The sequence below is a fragment of the Python bivittatus genome, unplaced genomic scaffold (genome assembly GCF_059951505.1).
Source record: "Python bivittatus isolate LINGU-HERP-01145 unplaced genomic scaffold, Pbiv_v1 ctg000810_np1212, whole genome shotgun sequence".
Taxonomy (NCBI): Eukaryota; Metazoa; Chordata; class Lepidosauria; order Squamata; family Pythonidae; genus Python; species Python bivittatus.
In genome coordinates, this window is record NW_028277111.1 from 4276211 (window position 1) to 4295352 (window position 19142).

The 19142-nt window shown below is 47.1% G+C and overlaps 2 protein-coding genes across 16 annotated transcripts in view; both read left to right on the forward strand.

The window, feature by feature from the left end:
- Positions 1-20: 20 nt before the first annotated feature.
- LOC103066805 (major histocompatibility complex class I-related protein 1-like) lies at positions 21-16304 on the forward strand. Of its 12 annotated transcripts, none has more exons than XM_025176560.2 (11): positions 21-114; positions 4656-4861; positions 5725-5822; positions 7295-7442; positions 7827-8099; positions 10646-10921; positions 11012-11296; positions 12247-12330; positions 13226-13292; positions 13514-13547; positions 15068-16304. In XM_025176560.2, exons 4-11 carry the CDS (start codon positions 7394-7396, stop codon positions 15173-15175), a joined length of 1176 nt encoding a protein of 391 aa, XP_025032328.1. In that variant the 5' UTR covers positions 21-114; positions 4656-4861; positions 5725-5822; positions 7295-7393; the 3' UTR covers positions 15176-16304. The 12 variants fall into 12 exon arrangements, 10 of the variants coding, with proteins under 10 accessions (XP_025032328.1, XP_087985783.1, XP_087985781.1 ...); XM_088129657.1 differs by having other exon boundaries at positions 7305-7442; XM_088129655.1 differs by having other exon boundaries at positions 7342-7442.
- LOC103065697 (major histocompatibility complex class I-related protein 1-like) overlaps positions 15216-19142 on the forward strand; it is a 42318-nt gene continuing 38391 nt past the window's right edge. For 3 of the 4 annotated variants that reach the window (XR_015793634.1, XM_088129633.1, XM_088129632.1), the window contains exon 1: positions 15221-15350. Coding sequence is in view for 2 of the 4 variants with exons in the window: in XM_088129633.1 (XP_087985759.1) it covers positions 15327-15350 (24 nt within the window). In the remaining 2 variants the exon portion in view is untranslated. Of the gene's footprint in view, positions 15351-19142 lie in introns of all 4 variants that reach the window. The other variant, XM_088129635.1, reaches the window with a different exon arrangement.

Sequence of the window (19142 nt, forward strand, 5' to 3'; positions counted from 1 at the left end):
GATTCCTGCTCAGCCAATCGCGGAGCTCCGTCCGGGAGGAGACGGGAGCGGAGCTACAAGTTGGGTCTGCGAAGGGTTCAGCGCTGGGTCGTGTGACTCCTGGCAGCTGCGGCGGTGAGTACCTTCGGGAACACCGCGGCCGCTCTCCTTCCTCCCCTCGGGCTCTGAGGGAACGGGAGAAGGGGATCCCCCGCCGCCCTCACCCAGTATCGGGCCAGTCTCGCTTTGCGCCTCTGACTCAGTTCTTCCCTTCCCGGGACACGGGTCTGGTGCGAAGGCGAAGTGCAGACGACCCGCTGGGCGGCCTGGCCAGTTACCCAGACCTCCCGTCTGCATTTGTCCAACCTGCTGAGTCTGCGATTATTGACCGCGGCTGGGGGGTGTTTTCCTTTTTAGGGCTTAGATTGCCGTGAGAATCACCCTGTTTGGACGGTTCATGGCTCGGTGCGTTGTGCCAGTGCAGGACATGGGCTGGTTCGGTACCCAGGTGAAGGTTGTGGTGTGAACACGGGTAAAAGTCCCCGTAGGCAGCAGGAGGGGGCCTCTATCTGTCACACAGAAATTTGCACCGAGTAGTCTTAAAAAGGAATAAATCCAGAGGAAGAGAAATCAACTGACTCCTAATTTTCCCACCTTGGATTCCCCCAGGGTTTTGCCTCTGTCCTCCCTCTGGGTCCTAAACCCCCAACTCCAGTGCCTGGATCTTTTGACAGATGGGGGGTTACCTCCCAGAAGCTCTTTCATCCACATTGCAGATCTTCCTCCCCCCCCCCCCCGTGTGCAAATCTCTGGAATTAAATATTTTAAGTTGGGGAGAAAGATAGAGCAATTGATTATTCTTTTTGTATGCTTGGACCTCATTGAAAAAGAAAAAGAAAAGAAAAGAAAGTGCCTTGCTTACATGCTTTAAAAAGTGGCTCTTTTTTAAAAAATGGAAGAGCTGCCCTTGAAAAAAATCTTACCCATTTTGGTCACTCTCCTTTACTCAGCTTGTCCCTCATAATGGCTCTCACAGTCTTTACATTCTAGCTTGTAAATGACTCTTGTCTTCAGTTACTGAGGCTTTGGATTTGCTGGTGGGGAAGCTTTGGAGGGTCTTGGGAACCCGCGCTGCCAAGAGGTTGTAGTAACCGGTTGGTGGTTTCTGACTTGTTTTCGGTGTACAGAAGTGTTCTTTGCTTTATGGCTGTGACGGGTGTGTTATGACTGGTTGCATGGATAGGTCATCTTTAATCAAGTTGGGTGGGTATCCTTTGCATTGCCAAATGTTGAATGGGTGGTCTGTTTCTGCTCCGTGGAGTTCTGGGTTTCTGCAGCACGTTTTTGCTCATCTGAACAGGGTTCAAGGTTCTTACCCAGTTTCTTTTGCGTGGCGTTGGGTTGTTGCTGTGTTAGTTGAGTACTTGATTAGTGTGTGTTGCTGGGTGGTGCATTTTGGTTTGCAGTTTCCATTGTTTTCTTTGCCGCTGAGGATGTTCAGGAAGGGTGGTCTATTCCTGTTCCTTTCTTGTGTTCCTTCCTGCGTGGAACCCTGGAGGGGCTCTGGGAGAAACTCAGCTGTCTCAGCCCCCTGCGTGGAGGAAGCCAGAGGCAATTGTAAGCCGCCCAGAGTCGCTCTCTTGGGGGAGATGGGCGGCATATAAATTTAATAATAAATAAATAAATAAACTCTTCTCCCAGAGCAGAGAGAGGCAGAAGCTTGAGTTGGAAAGGAGCTTAGAGGACATCTAGTCTAACCCCCTCCTGATCCTAAAGAGGACTGGGTATGGAGGTTATGAATGCTGGTTGTCAAGGCTCAAGGAAAGAAGGCTCAGGAAGCCGCCAGGTGGAAGAGCTGGCAAGAACAAGACAGCCTCGGTTCATTATTCAGGCAGTGCTTGAGAGGATCCCCCTTCCTGCCTACCAGATGCAAGAAACCCCCCAGCTTGGTTGCGTGGCTGCTTGTAACTGTGGTCCTTACCTCTGTCCCTCTCACTTCTGCTCAGCGGATTGGGAACTGTACACCCAATCTTTGGACTCTCCGAGCGCCTTCCCTTCTCTTCCCGCCCTTTGGAGTCAACCGTCAGCTAGCTACTCTACAAACAATTTGGCATTTCACTCCCCCTCAGACGCAGCTGCTTTTTCCAGCTTGGTTTTGCTGTTTTTCTGGCACCTGCTGTCTTGCTGCCAAAGTGTGGGTGGCTCTCGGAAGGAGGTGGTGGGTTGTGATGGCAAAGGGCTCCTCCTCGTTGACTTACAAGGGAGGCTGCTCAGCGACTGGAAAGAGCTCCCCTTGCAATGAATCTTGATGCAGCAATGTTTTGCATAGTTTTATTGGGGGAAAAAAATGAAATCTTCCTGTAACCACACAGCCTTATTCAGATCAGATGGAGTCCAAGTTGGCTGTTAGATTATTTCTGGCTGGCTAAGGCTAAAGCCTTCCAGGCCAGTCAGACCATATAGTATACATTGCTGAAGATCTGGACAAGGGATTCAGCTTTAATTGGCCTTTAAACGGTCACGCAGGAGGACCCAGGGTTGAAATCTGCTGTCCGCCCTTCAGTCTGTTAGGCAGCCTTGTAGCAGCTCTTGGCTGGGTTCCTCTTTTGGAATCCTTCAGGTTACAAGGGAAGCGAAGGTCAAGTTTCAAACGTTTGGCTATTTTACACCTCACCCCCTATTCTTGCATTAAAATCTCTACCAAATATATGTATAGCATTTTCTAGTGTAGCCCAGTTGCAAGTTTGAAATTTAGCACTTCTAGGAGGCGTGTCAACATGTACGGTGTATCATTAGGGCAGGCTTATTCGGTCTTGTGAACCTCACTACAGGATCAGCAGGGAGGGATCCTAGTCCAGGTTCATCTGAACTGCCTCCAGATTCTAATTCCTATTTATCAAAGCTTTTCCAGTTGGCTTTGGGTCTAAGATACTGTCTTTGATCCTGCTTTCGGGCCACGGTATTCGAGGGGATTGGATTTCAACAATGCCTGGGGAATTTTTGTTTCCATCTCATTCCTGTAGCAGGTATGGGCTTCACTCTGAGCCTGTTTTGCCTGGAGCAGCCTCAAAGCCCAGAATAGAAGACAAACATTTTACTATGATAAGAGTCTGTATTCATCAGCTCGTAATCTGTTTACCTTCCAGGCATTCCTCTCTGATCCCAGATACTCCATTTAGGTTACTTAACAATCAAACAGAACTACAAAACTCTAGCAGTGTGGGAGTTTCACTGCTCCTGTGAGTGTTTTATTTCTGTCTTGCAGGGTTTTGGCCATTGTATCCATCTACACATCATCTACAGATTTAGTCAGGGTTCCCTTCATTTCTTCATCCAAGTGATCAATAAAAATACTGAAAAGCAGTGGGACCAGGAGCTCTCCTTTGACACCTCCCTCTAGTTTAGTAAGGAACTAGTAATAAACCTTCTGCAAATGCAGTTTGTGAAGCCGTCTATTTAATTGTGAGGCACCCAGCACATTTTTACCTGTCTTACTAACTAGTAGGTCACGGGGTACTATGTCGAATGCTTTACTGAAATGAAGATGTACCTGCTCTGTTCTCACAATCTACTTTCACCAGTTGGCTTTCCTTGGGATGGAAGCTTCTGATTGGCCAGGCCTACAAGTAGAGAGACTTGCAGATGGTTCCTCCATGCAGTTCTTTATTTGGGTGTGTTCAAGCAGAGCCTGCAGGCTCTCTGCCAGGAATGATTTAATTTGGACTTTTCTACTGAATAGGGGCATGGAGTTGATGCCTCAAAGGCTCCTTCTGCCCTATGATTTTAGAGCCCTCTTCCCAAGTACTTAACTGGGTCAGTGGCAGGAGAGGCTAGCATGGAATGGGAGCCTCAGTGGGTTCACCAACCTTGTCAACTAATCCCAAGGTTAGATCCAGACATGCAGACGGTTAACTGTGTTATGTAAAAGCAGCCACAGAATGGGCAGGAGATCCACCTGCTCCTGGACTGCAATTTCACATTAAAATAAGGGAGTGCAAAAGCTTGCCTGCCTGCCTGCCTGCCTGCCTGCCTGCCTGCCTGCCTGCCTGCCTGCCTGCTTCCCTCCCTCCCTCCCTCCCTTCCTTCCTTTTTTCATCCTGCCTTTATTATTTTTATAAACAACTCAAGGCAGTAATCCTACTTCCTCCTATTTTCCCCACAACAAACCCTGTGAGGCGAGTTGGGGTGAGAGAGAGGGACTGGCCCAAAGTCACCCAGCCGGCTTTCATGCCTCAGGTGGGAATAGAACTCACAGTTTCCTGCTTTCTGGCCTGCTGCCTTCACCCCGAGACCATACTGGGCCTCTATCTTATCTTACCTTACCATTAACTCACATACCATGCCTTATCTATCTTATCTTACCAAATAAAAATGGTCTTGTCCTGCCTGGACAAGTAGCTAGTTGAAAAGCAAAGCAGAAGTGGAGAACTTCTTAGGAGAACTAAGTTCTAGGTCAGCTCAGTGTTCCAGGCCAATGAATCAAGAAATAAGGAGTTGAATTTACAGGGCAGGGCTGGAGGAAGAGGAATGCTTGGTACTTCAGCACCATCTGTCTCTGTACTACAGACCCTGATTTGATTCAGCACACGCCCGTGTCTGTTTTCTCATGCTCTTTGGGGAAGAGCATGGAGGACAGTATGTCTTCTCGGCTGCAATGCCACCGTTTTTTTCTCCAGGTTCCCACATGGCAGGATATCACTGCCTCTGCACTGAGGCAGAAATGGGACAACTCCAGAGAAGGTCTGACCAGCCAAGAAGGTCCCAACCAAGTGAGGCTGAAGAAAACTGAATTGATGAAAACTGACCTGTCCTACAAAAGAAGCATTTTCTGCAGAAGAAACTTGTGGAGGATCACAAGAAAGGGGTCAGGAGAAGAATCCGGGTAAGAAGGGACCTTGTTTAACCTTCCTCTGTATAAAATATGAATTGGACTTTTGAATTGTTATAGCAAATCAGTTCTTTTGTTTGTTTGTTTTCCTCTTTGTTTCTGGGCCACCCTCTAGGGCAAATTCTCCTAAAACAGCTTCAAGCAAAAGAATAAAGTGTTAAATATCAATAAAACCCATCGTCAACCACCACAAAGGTTAAAACTCTCAAACTGATCTTGTTACTTGTGTCACCGCCCAGGGTCGCTTGTGTGAGATAGACGGGTATATAAATGTGATAAATAAATAAATATGGCGAGGTCTCAGTGGAATCAGATTCATCCAGTGGAAAAGTGGAGAAAAGAAATGGAGCTTTCGAGCTTTCTTAAAAGTTGGCGATGCTAAGAGCTGAGGAACCCGGTGGCCAAGTATTCCCCAAGTCCGGCCACGATGGAGAAGGCCTCCTCTCTTCTTTTACCCAACGGAACCCCCAAGGAGGGCAGGAGAGAAGGCCCTTTTCTCCTCAAATATGGGAGGTTGCTGTGAGTCACCCCTTTGTCCTTTATCCTTCCTCATCTGGTTCTGTTTTAAAACCCAATGCCCCGCATCTGGAGCAGAGATGGCCATGGCTTGAAACATTTGGGGTTTGAACTGCAGACAGTTTCTATTTCTGTTTGCAACCTATGTTCTGGATTAAAAAAAAGAAAACCCACCTTCTTTAGCTCGCTCTTGTTCAAAATCCTATTTGCATAGCCTGGCAAAGGGACAAAGAACTCAAGCAGCATAAAAGTTGTGCAATAACTGAACATTTATTTGTTTTATTTTTTTGCATACCTGGCTCTAAACATATTCTTTCTGTGGCTTATTTTTATGTATTCAGTGACTGGCCTTTGTTTGGATAAGGAGTGGAAAGACCTTTGACCATTGTTTTCCTTTGCTGCTAACGTTCGTTTGGAAACCAAATAAAAAGTCTGTTCGGTGAGCTATACAGAAATCTATGTTTGTTAGCTAAGCAAAATTAAAAACGAGAAAGGTGACCTGTGCTTACTGATTTTAGGTGAGCTTTGGACTAGGAAGTCTTAAACTATTTTAGGATCTCTAAAGTGGGCACACCACCCACAGCATGTTCTGCAACCACAGTTTCACTTGGTTTCTTGCTGCAGAGAGCCAACCGAATTCTCCCTTTAAGACACTTCTCAATTCCAGCCCCAACTCTCTAAGGCAGTGTTGTCCAAACTTGGCCACTTTAAGATGAGTGGACTTCAACTCCCAGAATTCCCCAGCCAGCCATGCTGGCTGGGGAATTCTGGGAGTTGAAGTCCACTCATCTTAAAGTGGCCAAGTTTGGACAACACTGCTCTAAGGTCTTTGCTGTCAATCACTCTTGTTTCCCAGTGGGGTAAGCAGGAGGTAACGGTGTCCAAAAGGGACGTTCAGGCATGTGTTCTCTTGGACTGGGGGTGACCTGCCTCCTAATTCCAGTTGAGAGGAATCACGATGGGAGAGGTGTGGGGGTCTCCACCTCCTGCCTCAGATGCATCTGGGTGGTCCTCGTGAGAAAGACAATGTGGGAGCAAGGTGGGCTTGCCCTGATCCAGCAGGGCTGTTCTTACATTCTGATCTTCAAAAATGCATCCACATATTCTTTCTCCCGGCAGCCTTCCTGAGTTTTCTGCAGGGGGTTAGTTGTATGTTCTTCCCTTGTTGAGAGAGCGGGGAGCCCATTAAGGGAGGGACAGGATCTTCCATGAATTGTTCCCTTTTAGACCAACCAAGATCTCAGCTTTACTGCATCTGCCCACTGATTCAAACAAAACAAAGCAGGAATCAGTTCAGGATGATAAATGGGGGCAGAGGAACACCCCCTCCATTCTGTCCAGCTGGGGAGTTCCTAGCCCTTCTACCAAGGACTTCTCTTTGGATCTTCCTGCCCAAAGTCCTGAAGCCAGACTTGCTAGATGTCCCTCATGGAGGAGGTTGCATCCTGATGTGACATGTCTGCTAATTCCTGGCCCAGTTAACAGCTTTGCACTCATTTATTGATGACGTTGAGGTTCCCAAAGTCTGGATAGGTAGACTGTACAGAGCACACTGTGGTGACCTGACTCATTTTAGGCACATGGGTAACCTGGTTCAGGAGGCCAGAGCCTGGAGTCTGGCCCTAGATGTGCAAGCAAGCTGGAGAGCAGGAGAAGGCTCTTTTCTCCAAACATTCAGAAAGGGCCTGTTCCAAAATTCATGCACATTCCGTGACTGGAAAATCCCTTCAGCTGAACAGATGCAGTGCTTGCAAATGAACTTGTGCTCCTGAAGGCCAAGAATTTGCAGCCCAGGAATTGTCGCTTGGCCTGATCATTGGACTTTGCAATCTGCCTTTTTGCCTGGAATAAAAACACATTTATTCTTCAGTTTACAGAAGATGTTAATTTTCCTATGCTGCTTTTTGTAAGTCTCTTTTAGATTCTATGTATATTCCTTCTATGCCATCCTTTAATAGTAAGTGGATGGGCCAGATCCAGAGCTGAGCAGGAGGTTAAGTCTTCTTCCAGATGAGACTCTTGTTCCTGATCTCCTCCTGCCTGCTGGAGGGCTGTTTGGGTGAGTTTCTTTCAAGAAAGGAGAGGAAGGGCAGCATTTGCACGCAGATCAGCTGAAGACTGAGGACCTGCACTGTGGGTTTTCAGCACATACTATGTAATATTGGGCAAGAGATGTTCCAAAAGAGTTTGGGTAGAGACAAGAGCGGGACCAGGAGAGTTTGTCTTTCTCCCAGATGAGGACAACCCTCTTCCAGAGAAGCCCCATGGGGTGTTGCAGGAGTGGATGCAGTTAATTAAGTTCTTATAATTATTTCATTTTTCAAATACATTGCAGGCTGGGGGATGTTGTCGTACAGAGACACAAAGAGCAGTACCAGGCAGGGGGGTTGGAGGAGTTTTCAGCCACAGATCCCCTTAGCTCTGCCCTCTTTCCCCCCTCCAGCCTCCTGGCACTCCCTCTCCTATTCCTACACCTTCGTCTCAGAGCCCAGCCGAGGGCTGCCCCGGTTCAGCATCCTGGAGTCCCTGGACCACTATCCCGTGAATCTCTATGACAGCAACACACAGAGCTTCCGCCCTCTGATTCCCTGGATGGAGAAACTTCAGAAGGAGGAGCAGAAAGTCTGGGACGACTTCACCCAGGCAGCAAAGCAGGCGGAGAAACAGTTTCGACTGAACCTGCGAACCTTGCAGAAGTACTACAACCACAGCCAGGGTGAGTGGAAGGTGGGTGGCAGGGATTCCCTGCCCTTGTGGCTTTCCTCTCCAACTAGCAGAAGTGGATTTCTGCCCACTGCAGAAATTCACATTTCCTGCTTCCTCCCCCCCTGCCTCCCCATGATTTGTGCTACATCCCAGGGACAGGAGAGAACTGGGCAGGTCAAGGAAGGGCTGGATCAGGAAAAGGTGTTTTCAGGGTGCATTTTTAGGCTGCTCCGAGGAAGCAGATCAGTCACTTGATTGCAGCGGGCAGTGGTTCTCTAAGGGCATTTTCAGTTCTGTCTCTAGTTTTCTGGGCAACGCTACAGGAGACGTTGATCAGTGCCTTTTTTCCAGGCTATTCGTTTTAGCTTCCAGCTCTGGGACTTCCTGCTGGTGTCCCATCTAAGACCTAACTAGATCTGTCTCTGCTTTTTTTAGGTGCTGCTAGGGCAGTTTGGGAATGGGCTGCTCATGTGCAAAGGACTGAGCTATTCCTCCCCCTCCCCGGCTCACATCCTTCCTGCCTAAGAGAAATCTCACTGCTCCAGGGATAGAGATTCGACCACTTCAAATTTCCTTTTGAGACAAGAAAAGAACATCCCCGCTAATCCTGCTTTTTGCTCTTCCCAGCATTTTGGTTTAGTCTCAGGCTACCCGAGCGGGTCATCATAATTATTTACTATTTTTTTTAATCATTTGTATGCTGTTCTTCAAAACAGATAACGGACAGCAGTTTGAAGCACACTAAAATTACATTTAAGACGTCTTTACAGTTCAAACAGTGACCAAAAGCCTAGCTCCTATACATACAGTAGCTTTGAAAATTCATCACAGCATCCAATCTGAAAATGGCAACCTAGCAGAATATTAAATATATTAAAAGGAGAGGAGAATAAAAACATCTTTGCCTGGTGTGAGGAAGACAGGGGAGGAAATATAGAATTGGTGAGCTCTATCCAAGAAGATAAAAGTGTTTCTGGCTCTCAGCCCATGTTTTCCATCATGGGCAGGTCCTTGAGCTTTTATGTTATTTATCTTATTTTATTTTATCAAATATATATAGCTGCCCAGCTCATGAAGGTGACTCTGAGCAGCGTACAATAAAAACACATCATAAAATAACCATAAAAACAAGAAACATGCATGTAACCCAGGAGAGTGTTTAAAAACTCAGACATAATAGAGCTACCCTGTGGGCTTCCTGATTCCAGAGGATCCCCGGGCCTGTTGGAAAAACCACGTCTTGAGACATCTCCGGAAGGTCAATAGGATCAGGGCTAATCTCATCTCAGTGGGGTGATGTTCCAAAGAATGGGTGCTACAGCAGAAAAGGCTCACCTCTTTGGTCCCATCAGATGGAACTCCTTAGCAGACGGGACCTGTAACATGCCCTTCCTCCCAGACCTGATGGGGTGGGCAGATGTAATCGGGGAGAGGCGGTCCCTCAGATAACCTGGTCCCATGCCAGGGAGGGCTTTAAAGGCCAAAACCAGCCCCTTGAATTGGACCCGGAAGCAAACTGGCAACCAATGCAGCTTGCAGAGTAGAGGTGTAGCGTGTGCCACTCTAGGGAAACCCATAGCTGCCTGCGCCACTGCATTTTGCACCAGTTGAAGCTTCTGAATACTCTTCAAGGACAGCCCCATGAACAGTGTATTACAGTAGTCCATTTGGGAGGTGATCAGGGCGTGAGTAACTCTGAGCAGAGCTTCCTGATCCAGGAATGGGCGCAACTGGTGCACAACTTGAAGTTATGTGAAAGCCACGACTGCCACCTGCTCCTTGAGGGATTCCCAAGTTGCGCACAGCATCTGCTTGGGATAGTGCCACCCCATTCAGTACTAAAAGTGGTAAAGTCCCAGATCCAGAAGGTCCTAAAAGGTCCAAAGCCACTCAATCTTGCCAGGGTTCAGTTAACTAAATTTCTGTTGGAAGTTTTTTGTTTTCTAGCAAGGTTGGCGGTTCTTTGGAACCCAGGATTGCAGAACAAGCTTCCTGTTGAGCCCAGCAAGTTATACAAAGCTTTCCTTGTGATTCCTGTTGAGTAGCAGTTATTCAGCCAGTTTCCTATAGTGACCTCATCCGCTGCTTTTGCCTGCATGATGATGAACATCTGACTACTACAATAATTAGGGGAACTTCCTTCTGATTCAGGCATTTGTTAATGAATCCAGACTCTCATGGCTCTAGTGTCAGGCCCAGCCCAAGAACAACGATGAAACAGTCGAGTCTAGTACAGTTCCTGTTTTTGCTTACACCTCATAGACAGAATCTTGCCAAACTAAATCTATATTATAGCAACTAGTGGATATACTCTGGGGGGGGTCTAGGGAGTGGCAACCCTGAACCTCTTTCGCTTTTCACGCTCCCCCTGCGGACTGTGCTGCCTCTTGTCTCCTTTCCCCACCAGGAATGCCGCCCCTCCCTCCTGATAGCTTTGATCTCCCACATCACTCTCCTCCTTGTAGATCCATTCCATCACAAGTGTGACCTAAAATGGACTAAATCCAGTGATCCAGTTAGACCTGCTCTTTCTACCTCCCTTTTATGTTTCTTCAGGGCTTCACATCTTGCAATGGAGGTACGGCTGTGAAATTGGTGGTGATGGGCACAAAGGAGGCTCGGACCAGGATGGTTATGATGGGAGGACCTTCCTCAGCTTTGACAAGGAGACCCTCACCTGGACAGCAGCTGATGTAGCAGCTCAAGTCTCCAAGAGGAAACTGGAGGGGGAGCCATCCTTTGCCCACCATTTAAAATACTACCTGGAAGAAACCTGTTTGAGAATATTGAGAAAACGCCTTAAGTATGGGAAGGAGTCTCTCCTGAGGAAAGGTGTGCATGAGTATCCCAACCAGAGATGGGATGCTGGATGACCCCCTAGGATTCCTTCTTGCTATTCAGTTAGCCTTTCCATTTCTGCAGAGACCCCAGTGGTGACAGTGACCAGCAAGACAGAGGCCAATGGCATGGAAAGTCTTGTCTGCCGAGTCCACGGCTTCTACCCCAAGGAGATCGATGCCTCCTGGAGGAGGGACGGGGAGGTCTGGCTGCAGGACACCCTCCATGGGTCTGTGGCCCCCAATGCAGATGGGACCTTCCACCTCTGGCTCAGCGTCGAGATCGATCCCCAGGAGTGGGAGCGCTACCAATGCCATGTGGAGCACGACAGCCTGCAGGAGCCTGTGGACGTGGCCTTGAATAAGCCTGGTGAGAAATAGCGGAGGAAAGCTCAGGATGATTCTTCGTGGGTGGTAAATTCTGGGAGGTGAATTTTCACCTCGAGGAGAACAGAAGCCAGGAGGCTCTTCGTGATGCATCCCAGGCTGTGCCCATTATCTTTTTGCATCCTTTTTGGGAAAAAGCAGATGATTCCGTGTTCTAGTTCTGAACATTTAAAAAGAGTCCCTTGAATTGAGATCAGCTCTTGGTGATTTTATGGATGTGTTTCCATTGTTTTCTTCCATTATATTTTTAGCTTCCTGCGATTTCTTGGTGGTCTCCCATCCCAGGGCTGCCTAGCTTTTTGATGAGCCTCTCCTGATAGTGTCTGTAGATAAGAGGGACACTGAAATGTTCTCAAGTACTTTGAATCATTCACTGTAAATGGGACAGCCAAATGGGAGAGTAAATCCTTTTTTCTTATTTTTCTAAATGTATTGATTTATGTCACATTTATAGAGCTGCCCACCTCACACAAAGGGACTCTGGGCGGCGAACAACCATTAAATAAACTAATAAATAGATAAAAACAATCATTGCAAAAAGATAAAAAGAGATTATTAAAATGAAAATATTATCGAACATTTTAAAATACACAAACCCCACGGAGAGAGCGGAATATCAATCATAGGGGAGCCATCAAAGAATGTCTCTGGTGCCCAAAGATGGTGGTGATGACCCAACCAGGTCTTGGGTGGCTTTAAGGACAGCAGGGACAGTATAGTCTCCTTCTGGAGGAAAAGACAGAGGCTCTCCCCCCCACAAATCCCTGCTTTAAAATACCCCAGAAAACTATAGAATGGAAGAGGAAGCTGCTTATCTCTGTTAAATTCCTCTGAATCCATGAGCTCTGCAGTTCCTCAGGGATTATGAAATTCCCCTGTATCAAAGAAAGGCCGTTCTTCAGTCATTCTGCTCTCTTTTCAATTTGGTTCTAGCTTACAAGAAGAGGCTGCTTCATATGTCCTTCTGGGTGCTGATTTTGCTGATTTTGCTGATCCTTATCTGCGCATTCAGGAAAAGTAAGCTGGGAATGGGTTGGGCTGGGGTGCGGGGCGATAGGGCTGGTCCTACCCTGCATTAAGCAGCAAAGGCTGAAGAGCCGTGGGGACAAAGCACGCAAGCACACCCACGCGTGGAAATTACACTGGAGAGGAGCATCAAAGTAAAGGGCAGGCTTCAGGGTTGTCTGGGGGGTTATTTGACAGGTTTGGATGCCAGAAATATGCTGAAGATGGTACAGAACAGGGAGAGATCTAAGCAGCAGCAGGTGGGAGTGGGAGGAGGAAGAGAGGGGAGGGAGGGGTTCTCGATCAGCTGGGGATCTTCAGATCCAGCTGCTTAGCTCAGAGATAAAGGAGAAGTTCAGGCAGACATTGCCACCCCCTTTGTCCTCTCCGGCTCTGCTTTCAACCTTGCCCCCTCCTCCTCTGCTTTTCTATGGCTCTGGGCTCACTTCGAACCTTTGCATCTTTGGCGGTGACTCCATTAATTTGCTAAACTCCTCCCATGTTTCAGGACAAACGTGAAAGTCAGTCTGGAATCCAGGTACCTTCACACCTTTTTCTTGGCAGCAATATTAACGTGGTTTGTCCTTGCCTTCTGGGACTTTTTTTCTTTCGCTGGTGGGATTTCCTAGTGGTCTCCCATCCAGGTATTAAGAAAGCCTGACCCGGCTTAGTTTTTGTTGGGATCGACCATCTGATGTAGAGAGAGCACTCCCATTTGGCACGTGCTCATTGGGGCCCTTTCCTGTCAGCTCTGCAGGAGGGCCCCTTTGCCATTTCTGCCCCCGTTACAGCTTCTTGATGATGATAGAATCCTTTCAGTAGATAACTTTCCACTTGATGGCCATCTCTGGTGAGGGCAAGTGTGGTGGGGGGATTTTCCTCTCATTCTTCCTTTGATTTTTTTAAGGTGTAAGCCAGCGGAGAAAGAGGATCCCAGCCCAGCTGAGGGACTTTGGCATGAAAGAAACAGCTGAGTGAGTAGAGGGCTTTGGAAAAGGAATAGCCCTGGCCCTGGGCAGCACCCCCCATACATACGACCCCCTTTGGGAGCCCTCTGGGGCTGCTTCTGGCTCCTGTGAAGTCCAGCCAATAGGGCCAGTGTGTGGTTGGCCATGGTGCAGGGCTGCTTTTTAGTCCCAGTGGTGCTGCTGGTCAGAAAGTGGATCTAACTCAGGGCTGCTTCTCTCCAACACAGGAAAAGAGACCCCCATCAAGCAGCCCCAGAGCAGGTGAGTGCAGAGGAGGGGAGGGGGATCCTCCGTGGGGAGGGCGGAGCAGCCCCACAGTGGATCTCAGCTCCCCCTTCCTGATCTTTATGCCGTTGCTTCCAATAACGGAAATGATTTATGGAGAAGAGGTTGGAAATGCTGGAGGCTTAAGAGTTGCAGCTGAGCACAAACCACGGGGGGAAAGTCAGCCATCGCCCCTGGAAAGCAGGTCTCCGGTCAATGAAAGCGGCTTCCTCTCCTTCCACCCCAGGGAAAGATATTCCCAGCATGATGCTGGCAGGGCTGGGACAGGTAGGGCTCAGCAGCCCTTTGCAGCCCCAGAGCAGCCTTGGTGTGGCAGTGTCAGGTTCAGCCCAAAGAACTCCAAGAGACAATGCAGACACAGTTCTGTTACATTTATTAGCTTCAACCTCTAGACAGGAATCTCCCCAGACTGAACTCTAGTTCCCAAGCCAGCCAGCCACAACACCGTGAATTCCTTAGGGAGGTGCCAGCCTCATCTTCTTGAACCTCCACGCTCCTGCTGTGGACTAAGAACACGCTTATCTCCCTGAGCCTGGCCTTCATAAGTCCATTCCATCACAGTCAGGCAGCCAAAGTTTTCAGCCTGGTCTTTGGGGTTTGGTGCAATTTAAAGGGCAAAATGACAACAACCACCTCTCGACAGTAGTGAAGGCTTAAGGCATGCGCGGCCCTCCCTTAGAAAAACCATTTCCCCAAACTCTTTCCTCCGCTGGGTGATTGGGGAGCAAGGTTAAAAGCACCCATTTTCTCCCTCCTTGGTGCGAATATACAACCACTGGGGCTTTACAGTTTCTCAGCTTGGAAATATTTTGCTGTTCTTCTGTTAAATTTGTTATTTAGCTGGGCCTCTTTCTTCATTTTTTAAAACCAATTTATGCAAGGTTGGGAAACTGTTCGGAGTTAGTCAACCATTGAAGCAGCATCTAAGCCTAGTTAATTCATTAATATTCCCACCCCTAAGCAGGCCAATTTTTCCTATTTGAGGGAGGAATTGTGGGTAAAATGGTGCAAGGCATAACACAGCGCCCCTTCAATACCTTCTGCCAAGAGATGCCATAAAAGGTGCCCATCGAACCACTCCAAGTCAGCTCACTGTGATGGTTAGAAGTAGCAAAAAAGGTGCTGAGCCCTCAGGTTTGGAGTCCCCTGAGTGAAAGGCCTCCTTTCTCCTCCCTTTGCATCTGCTTGTGAGGAAGGGCTGGGTTATGGGGTTTTCCTGTCCTCTACAGCCTATAAGGAGCCACCCTCAATTCTGGGGACAAGGCAGCAAAGCTGGGAATAATCCGAATGCATATTTCCCAAATCCCATCTCAGTGGCAAATGCCATGCGGATTTAGGTGTCTGAGAAGGTCTCACCCAACAGCTCCTTTCTTTGGGCTGTTGCTCTGCTCGTCCACCTGGGTGAGACACACTGGGGTCTAAATTGGGCTTGGAGAGGTTTTCTTATTTAGATTTCACCGCCAGCTGGGTTCTCCTTTTTCTGTCTCTTGCAACAGGACAACGAGGTCTGCAATGCTCAGTGGAAGAAGGAAGTTGAGACTCATGAGAAGATGCTCAGTGGAAGAAAGACGAAGGAAGTTGAGACTCATGAGACTCCAGACTGAAATGTTTTTTTCTCTCATGAATTAAAAGTGGGCCAGAAGGTCAGCTGTCTCCAGGGACTGTTTCATAGAGTCCTGGGGTTGGAAAGGCCCTTGGAGGTCTTCTACTCCAACCCCCTGCCCAGGGCAGGAATCCTCAGACCATCCTGGACAAATGGTTGTCCACTCTTTTCCAGAGGTGAGACACATAAGATGGGCTGCCATACAAATCTTATAAACGCATAAATATAATATGTATATTATATACATTTAATAAATAAATAAACTTCCACTGAAAGAGCTCCCGTGACTTTAGGAGGCAGGGTGTCCCACTGCTTCGTAGCTCCCAGAGTCAGAAATTCCTCCTTATTTCAAGCTTGGATCTCTCTTTGAGAAGCTTCCTCCTGTTGGTTCATGTCCTGTCCTCAGGAGCTATGGAGGATAAATCCACACCCAACAAAAATTTATTTTTTGTTTCAATCCTGACTGGTGGTCTTCTAGCACCCGGCTCAGCTTGGCTGAGCTACTGACTCCCACAGTTTTTGTTTGGTTTAACCTTCAGTGTTTGACCAGAGCCAGGGTGGGGTGAGGATGTCCCCTTCAATCCTCTCCTGGTTCCCCACAAGGCTGGTGGTTAATAGTGGGGTGGGGGGCAGCAGGAGACCTACTTTTCTAGTTGCAGTTACTGAAGGACCTCAGAGGAGGTCTACCTGTCCCAACAGGTCTGGCAGAAGAGTCATGTTACAGCTCCCATCTGTTAAGTAGTGCCATCTGATGGGAGACAGGAGGAAACCCTTTTTTGCTGCAGTGCCCACCCTTTGGAACATCCTCCAGAGTTTAGACTGGCTCCACACTTGTTGACTTTCTGGAAGAGCCTGAAGACGTGGCTCTGTCAACGTGCCCGGGGATCTGGCCATGGTTTGGAGCCTGCTAGATGACTGTATTGATTGACGCATGATTTGCACTTTCCTGCTTCTTCTATTTCCTGGTTTTAAATGTTGGTTTTAATTGGATTTTTAATTTGCTTATTTTTTAAAATTGACCTCTGTATTGTGTTTATTGCTTGCTGGTAGTTTAATTATGTGTGCCACCCAGAGTCACCAAAGTGAGATGGATGGCTTTGCAAACTGAATAAATAAAATAAAAATGGAAAGAGCTTGATTATTCTACTCCAGCTATTCATTAGAAGAATGCCAGAAGAAGGAGTGTCATGGCCCAGGACTCGGACCACTCTGAGTCTGGAGGAGTTGCTCCAGCTGAACCAGTGGAATGTCAGCCTCAGGAGACGCCAAGCCAGGAATCACCTGAGGCTGGTCAAACACAGGCCCATCAGAGCAACTGGAGCAGTCATGATGAGGCACGGCCTCCAAGCCCTCGAGAGCAGAGCAAAGACGCTCAGTGAGATTCCTTACCAAGCAAGGGAGAAACCCTTGATTAAAGACAGCTGGCTGGAGCTGATCTAAGAGCAGCCCTGACCCCTTTCTCTGTTGGAAACATCCGTCTGGTTTCCTGCTCTGCTTGTACAAGAAATCTTGAAACCTGGGGCTTTGGACTGGCTGACAAATCTGACTTGGCTCCCTGAACTTCGGACTGAATCTTGACCTCTGTTCTGTGTGTCCTGTGGAAAGTGAAAGTACTCAGGCAAGCTTTATCTTCAAGAGACTCTTTTGTTTGTCTGCCATTTATCTACTCAGCCTGGAGTAAATTGCCACCATCACCTAGCAACTGGGTGTGTGTTTGAAACCAGAAAAGGAGCACCCATCTGTGTTTGTTGCAGCAAAACCAATCAAGGGATCCTAAGATTAACCCCTTTGTGATAATGTGGAATATTATGAGAGGGGGAATCAGCAGACTCTGTAGCCCCCTGACTTTTCCCTATAGGAAATATAGTATTAATCTGTAAGAGGTCACCAGAATCTTTGGGTGCTTTCACCAGAAGAAAGTCTGTTTGGGGTACCTAATTCAGTCCCTGTGTGCCAGGCGCTGTATAGTTCTAAAAGCGAGGCAGCTTCCTCCTTTTCCTGAAGGCTCTCAATCCCAGATCTGCTCCTGCGAATCCCTCTGCCTTTGTAAGCCCTGCAGTTTTTGCCAAACCTTCTACAGCTGGGGTTCCTAAAAGAGGTTCATGATTTCTCTGTCTCCTTTCAATACTTAGCCAAGCCTGAACTGGCGAGAGAGAATCAGACATCTGAGGTAGGGGAGATGAAAGCAGGATTGTGTGTCGAAGTCTCTTCCCACAATTCAACTGTCTGGTTTGGCCTCTCAGTAGTTTTGAACGGAGCTTCACTGCAGCTTTCCAGAGCTACAGTTGACTTCATGGGTCAAGTACCAGAAGTTACCTGAAAGTGCAGGAAGTTTGAGATGGTGAACCTCGGGAATCCCTCCTCATTTGATCCCCAAAACTACCCTATGAAGAAGGTTGGAGAATGACTGGCCCAAAGTTACCCAGGGAGCTCCATGGTCACACGAGGACAAATCTGCATCTTAGCCATTATGTAACCATGGCTTGGCTCAGCTTTAGGCTCTTCCACGTTTGTTCAAATGTAAAACCTCTTGGCTCAGATGAAACATTCCTTGCAGATGTCCCATTTGTTGAAGGAGGGAAGACTGTGGCTCAACCCTTCTTTGGAATGTTTAGCCTGTTGAACTCCCTGCATCTTCAGAGTTTCACTCATTGATGGTTTGCCATCCCTTCTGACCCTTCCTGGTCCTGGCTGGCTTTGGCCTGTCCACTCTGCAGCCTGAACTTTCTTTTTTGTGATCATTCCATAAATTCAAAAACCTTCCAGAAGTAGACCCTGAAACTTTTTTATTGTATAATAAAATCACTCAATATTGTGAGAGACAAGATTTTCCAGAAAGGAGATAAATTATGATGAAGATAAAGTTCTTGTTTTTTCAAGCTGTCATCCAAGCTACTTTACAAAGAAGGAATGCATTTAAATTCCACACAGACAATTAAATCAGGAAGATAAAAAGTGGGGATTTCCGTTCAAGGAAATCATTTTTAAGCCACAAAGTACGGAGATAATTTTTCAACTCAAGAAATGAACGAGGGAATGGAGGACCTCAAGAAAACCACCTTTGAACCTCATTGAGAAAGCAATGTTATTTTGGGCTGTCAGAGCTTCATCATAGCTTTAACAATGAGAATGAACAAATATGAGGAGCATAAATACCAATAATTGAACTTTATTTGTATTTACTTTGTTCCTCGCTTATTTTAACAGTTACTGCCAAGTTTTATCAGCTTTATGTTTCCACTATGCTGATGCCATGGAATGGTAGATAGTTAAAGCATTAACTGGTTATATTAAGAAAGGAACAGGTTGAGCTGGGTTGAAAGGACTTAGACCACGTAAGGAGTCCAGTGGGGGATGTCCTGTGCATTACTGAAGTTCACCCAGGATCTAAGTTGGGAGGTGAGTGGGATTATTGATGGGAAAACCAGGATAAATAGGGTGTAGAGAAAAGGGGAGGGGTAAGGTTTCAGAAAGGGGTAATAAAAATATTGCAATCTTTTTCTTTCATTGAGGAATATAAATTTGTTGTTACTGCACTCAGCACAGTGCCTCAGGTTGAAAAGATTTTGTGTCATATAAGAGGAGTAAGAGGATAACTTTGGCAGGAAATTCCTGATGAGTGACAGCTATTAGCTAGTTTCCCCGAATGTCAGGAACTTTGGTGATACGATGATGAGATTTTGAGGTCATTTGCTTAGCAGTAAATATGCTACAGGAAACATACAAAGCAAAGGTTAAAATAAATATTTTAACACCCCGCATCTTGCAGCAGGAACAAGGCAAAATTTGTTGCAATTCTACTTAAAGCTAACTTAGATTTTAAAGCTGAAAAACTGTAATGAAAGCTCGGCATATGCAGTTCGTCTTTGTTAAAGGGAAATTGGACAACAAGCTAGTTATATTTGCTTCAGTTTATTCTCTGAATCACGACAAGATGCTATTCTTCAGAATGGGACAGTTAAAATTGG